This window comes from Helobdella robusta (genome assembly GCF_000326865.2).
Source record: "Helobdella robusta unplaced genomic scaffold HELROscaffold_29, whole genome shotgun sequence".
In the NCBI taxonomy this organism is placed as follows: domain Eukaryota; kingdom Metazoa; phylum Annelida; class Clitellata; order Rhynchobdellida; family Glossiphoniidae; genus Helobdella; species Helobdella robusta.
The window spans coordinates 1,247,516-1,253,384 of NW_008704475.1; the positions used below are offsets into that span (position 1 = coordinate 1,247,516).

At 28.9% G+C, this 5,869-nt stretch overlaps 1 protein-coding gene across 1 annotated transcript in view; it reads left to right on the forward strand.

The window, feature by feature from the left end:
• Positions 1-4,314: 4,314 nt before the first annotated feature.
• HELRODRAFT_174288 (hypothetical protein) overlaps positions 4,315-5,869 on the forward strand; it is a gene marked incomplete at both ends in the record, with an annotated part of 2,030 nt that continues 475 nt past the window's right edge. The window contains one exon of the mRNA XM_009020821.1: positions 4,315-4,322. Within this exon, the coding sequence (XP_009019069.1) occupies positions 4,315-4,322 (8 nt within the window). The remainder of the gene's footprint in view (positions 4,323-5,869) is intronic.

A 5,869-nucleotide genomic window follows, 5' to 3' on the forward strand; every position in this document is an offset into this window, starting at 1 on the left:
AATTATCTAATTAAGTATTAAATCAATGCCATAATATTATAAACACCGATTTGTTTTGAAAATCATTAACTTGTTGAAGATAACACTGTTTTTCATCAAGCCAGTTCTCTTCTTTAGTTTTGAATAACGCCTGCGAATTAAATTAATTACAAACAATATTTAAAATAGTTTTAATAATACAATCAATATATGAGCGGCATTTCTATTAATACTAAAAACATTTTGAACCAATTTAAGTTATTTGTACTAGCAAGAAACCCGTTAGTTTTAATTTATTATTTGAATACGCACAAAAAAATTTGAAAAACGTTTGTTATGAGCCCTTATAATATATTATAATAAATATAACAAATAATAATAATAATAATAATAATAATAGACGATATAATAAACGATAATAATAAATTATAATAATAATAAACAATATCTCATTGACGTGGATCGGAAAAGCCCTTATTAACTGAGACAGTGAGAGGCTGACATTGAAATTGCACGATGGTTTAAAGCAGCAGGAAAAGCACCGGAGATCCTATTTAGATTCGCAATAAAATACTTAATACAACGATTACCAACAAACTCAAACTCAAATATATTTGTGTGTGTAAATCCACCGATTAATTAGTGTTAATCAACTTATAATCAAATTTTTCAATTTGTCTTAGTAACATTTTTATCAATGAAAAAAAATTGAAACTCTATTTTTATTAACAAACATTTTATGAAAACTTTTGCTATTTTTATTAACAAACATTTTATGAAAATTATTGCTGATAGATCTACTTCGACGTTAAACTGTCATCATCGGTGCATTATTTATTGACAAATTGTCGTCATCATCGTCATTGTTAGATGGCTGGTGGACCAGATTGACGTTGCTGTTGCTAATTCTTCGAGTTTTTCAGGTTTGATGAAAATGGCTTCTGCAATTCTTAGGTTGTAACGTTGTAAATTGTTGTGGAAAGTTTCTAGGTGATCTTTTATTGCACCGCCTTTTTTGTGCATAGTGAGTCTCACAGTAATTTTAGATAATATAATGGCAAGCGCAAGACCTGGTATCAACATTTTCGCGAATGTAGAAAAAGAATCAGTATATCCGATATCTGATTTGTTCAGTACCCTGATGCCCGACATTGCTGTCCTCAGCGGGGAAAAGATTGAAGTATTCGAACTGACCGTTTGCCATGATACGAGCTTTATGAACTCTAAACAATATAAATTAAATAAATATATAAATAAATAAAAAAAAAATCTTGTAAAAGATTTTAAAAATTTTAATATTTTAAATAACACTTCTGAAATCTCACCAATAGGTTTTATAATCTTTTTAATTTATCTTCTATCGATTTAAAAAGAACTGACCAATTTCGACATAGTCTAATTAATAATGTTATATCGTCACCATATGTTATGTACTATGACAAAAACTATGCGTGAACCATTTTTTTTATACTATTCTATCATCATGGTATTCATCATTGTACTCATTTTAAAAGTACGAGCAGAGTTTTACCATTTTATTGACTTTCAATAAGTTTATATTATATTATTTTTATTTATTTACTACATTTTATATTTTATTTTCATATTTTAGATTTTACTTATGTCGTAATTTATAGTTTATTTTATTTTATATTTTACAATTAAATTTAATTATCTATTTTATAATTTTTTTCCAAATATTTTTCACTCTTTTATTTATATATTTCATTACATTGAATGAACTATTTGGATTTTATTTTCAGTTTTCATAATCATCATCAGTTTTTCGGCCAATAAAAGAGTTCTCAATATTATCATTATTATTATCACTATTATTGTTGTTGTTGATGTTGTTGTTGTTATTATCATTATCGTCATCATCGTCATTGCTGATTGACGTTACCGTTGTTAATTCTTCGAGTTGGAAATGCTGTTAGGATTCGTTGTTGGATGTTGATAGAAGGTTTTTGCGATTGGTTGTAGCGTTGTTGATTGTTGTTATCTAGAAGGTTTCTACTTATTGGGGTGTTGTGGAAAATTTCTAGATGATTTTTAATTGCACCGTTTAGTGGCAGTTTATTTCATTGTTCTCTAAAATATGAATGACGATTTTTTATGTGGACGCTGCTAAAATCACACTAAATTATTCCTCCGCTGGGGTTTAGTTTGAGATACTCACAAAGCTTTAGTTTTAGTAATTCGGCGTGATGCTTCAACAATTTTATATTGAGTCCAGAAGTTTTATATGGCAACGAAATAACTTCGGCGGCACAGCTGATTATCGGTAGAGATAAACATTTTCTTACCATTTCTGTTTCAAGACGGCCTAGAGTATTCTTTATCCAAATTAGTAAAATGCTGTAGGCACGGAGTTCAAAGGTTTTTGAAATGGAACGAAGCGTCTGAGAATTTAGCGTCTGAATATTTTCATCTTCCACTGACCTGTTGTATCCAATCTACCAGTGTTGATAACAAAAATTAATATTTTTATTTTATGATTTTTTTATTAATAAAAAAAATAGATAGGGTTACCGATCTTTGAACCTATTGCATAGTTGATCTTTTTCCTTACGGAAACGTCAAAAGTCATTGTTTATCCAAGCGCCATTAGGACGGGATATAAATTAATAATAATAAATAACAATGCTCGTCATTCATAAAATTTAAAATGGATGAGTACAAGGAGAAATAAAGTCAGCTTAAACTGCAGTTATGATCACAATAAATGGCATATGACGATGATATTGCCGAGTTGATTAAATTGTAAAATTGATCCAACCAATTTAAGTTGACAAGTAAATAAATGAAAATGTTTCAAGGCACCTGAAGGGAAAATTTCAAAAGTATTAATTATTGTTTATGTATGCTGTGTATATATATATATATATATAATCATTGTTAATCAAAATGTTATTGAGATTTTGAGAATATTTAGATATTTTATAGTCCCTTGACTTCGAGAAGTTTGTCTCGTGGCAGACAGTCAGTTCAAGTTCATTCGATTGTGTCTCCGTAAAAAAGAGCAATATCAAGACGAAGTGATCTGATCTAAACAGAGACGATGCTGGGAGAAATTCACTGCTGTTCGTATTAGCAAAAACTGTCACCTCCGGCTTTGCGGACGATCTGGTCTCTTTCAAAATCAAGGATAATACACCTATCCCCCGATTTAAACGACACTTGTTTTACACGTTTTCGCTTTTATACGCTTTTACAAATAAGTTTTTTTTGTTTTTATCGCACTCTACTATGCTATTGTGATTGAACACGTGCGCTGTGTACACATCTCACAGGGAATCCCGAGCTTATATGCTGACTTGCACACGCACACTGTGTCTGTATTTCTTCGAATAAAATTAAAGTTTTATCTACGGAAAATTGTATTTGAGTGAAAGTTTCACAGTTTCAGAAAGATTTAATTTTCCATATTCGTAAATTACAAGTGAGTGCCTAATTTAGATTATTATAAATTAACGGCTTCAATCACAGCCGTAAAATAAAGAGAAAAAACAATTATTATAATATATAATTTGTTGATTTTTTTTAGTTAACCAATAAACATTAGATAGAATTCTCTTACAACTGTTAAACAGCAAAATTATGCATTTTCTGCAAGCTTTTCGATTTACAAGGTTTTGACTTGAAAATTTTTAATTTTTGATTTATAGGTTAATCGTTAATCTTTTCAGAGTCGCTACTGAACTATAATTTGACAAAACATGCTTGCGTGACGTTAATGTTACTGCAGATGTTGTAATTGATGTTGATGTTAAATTGTAGTTGACGCCGTTGTTGTCGATGCTCTTATTGAATTTTTTCTTGTCAGTGTTACTGCTGCTGATGGTATCGCTGATATGTTTGTTGTTGTTAATAGCGTTGTTGTCGATGCCGTTGAAGATTTTGTTGTCGCTTTTGATATTGATGTTATTGTTGGAATCATTTCTGTTGCCGTTGTCAATGGGGAGGCTATTGTGATATTGTTTTCGATAATAATGTTGCAGGCGGTGTCATTGCTGTTGTTGCCATAGATATTGATGCCGCTGTTGTTGCCATAGATATTGATGCCGCTGTTGTTGCAAATCATTGTTGGCACCGTTGTTGTTGATGAAGTTGCTAATGGCGTCAGTGTTGTTGCTGGCAGTGTTGCTGTTGTTGTTGATTTCGTTTGAGTTATTCGATCATTAAAGGTTGTGGTAAACTTTACATACCCGTTGATGTAATTTGAGGCCTTTTTCATTTTAAAATTGTTTACCGCAATAGCAAGTTATTGAATTATTATTGTCGGAAATAAATGAAAAATTAATTAACGAGTTTGAGTTGAATATATTTGGCAAAATGTTAACGTTAGACTTTAGTAGAACGTGCATTGTTAAAATTCGAAGTGCCTTTAACTTTAATGCCATGTAGTGGCGGTTAATAAACGACTTATTACAGTATGGACATTAAGTCAAATATTGAAATAGTAGTAAAATATAAAACACAATAAAATTTAATTTTTAAAAGTACTGGACTCTTATACTCCTATAATATACTTAATAACCCGTATAATATTTTTTTTCAAATTAACTCAATTAAAACTGTATAACTCGAAATAAAACCGAAGATACGTAATAAAATCAATAAGTTAAACAAAACGGCAAACTCTTTTATAATACGTTATAATAATAATAACAATAATAATAATAATTAATAAAGTTTATTTCACGCTTCACAATTTTGACGCTGTTGTTGCCCCCTTGACAACTATCAAATTTAATAAAAAAAAATTTTTTCAAGTTTTCTGTTGTTAAAATTTTTCATTAGAATTTTATGATCCTTTTTAGAATTTATTTATATATATTTTTAATAATATTAAAAATATAGAATAAATATAGAATAATTCTAAATCAATAAATGATGCATTGACGATCAGTGCCGGATTAACCATTAGGCAAACAAGGCAAGTGCCTTAGAGCCAAAAAGTAGACTAGGGACACAAAAAGCAGATTTAGGGAAGGAAAAAAAGTAGAAGCATTTTCTCGTCAGAGTCAGAAGTTAGTTTTGACTTTTTATTCTATGCAAATAGGCGAACAAGTGTCGGTGTTATTAACTATTCATTTAATCTTAATTCTCTTCTTTCTCGTCATGTAAATGTATTTATGTATCCATCTGTATGTAAGTTTGTATATTTATATTTATGTGCTCATATGTGGCTATGTTATTGTATATATGTATATATAATATGTATGTTTATAGCTATAGTTATATAGTATATGAATGCATATTATATATATATATATATATTATGAGATTTTTTGTACAAACGTATGTATGTTGAAGTATGGTGCCAACATCGCTTGGCTCCCAGCAAAATCGATTTTGGAAAAAAATATGATATGACAAATACAATACTAAATTTCTATAAAAAATTCTTTTTTAAAATGAATTAATTTTAACGTAAACTTTTGTTTTTATAAAATAAAAAAAAAACAAACATACTTCCATATTTTTAATTGTATCTTTCAACTGAACAATTTCTCAGGAATATTCACTAACAGTTTCAAACTGGCAAAAATAGGTGTTTTAGTTTTAGTAACTATATCAAATTACGAGCATATATTATGAAAAAAATTAATAGTTAAAGTTTGATAAATTTTGAAAAAGAATTTCATATGAACAGACACAACGGATAACCAATTAACAGTATAGAAATGATAAACTCATCTTTTATCTAGAAATTGCTTTTATTCATAGTTTGATTTCAGACATTCATGCGTTACATTGTGAAGCCTGAAAAATCTGTTTTCATCAACAAAATTTTTCCAGCTGTTATTGTTACCTATATATTTAGTTTAAAAGAAACTCGGTATATTTGCCCAAAATTTTTCTTAGATAATTCCTATGCTTTACG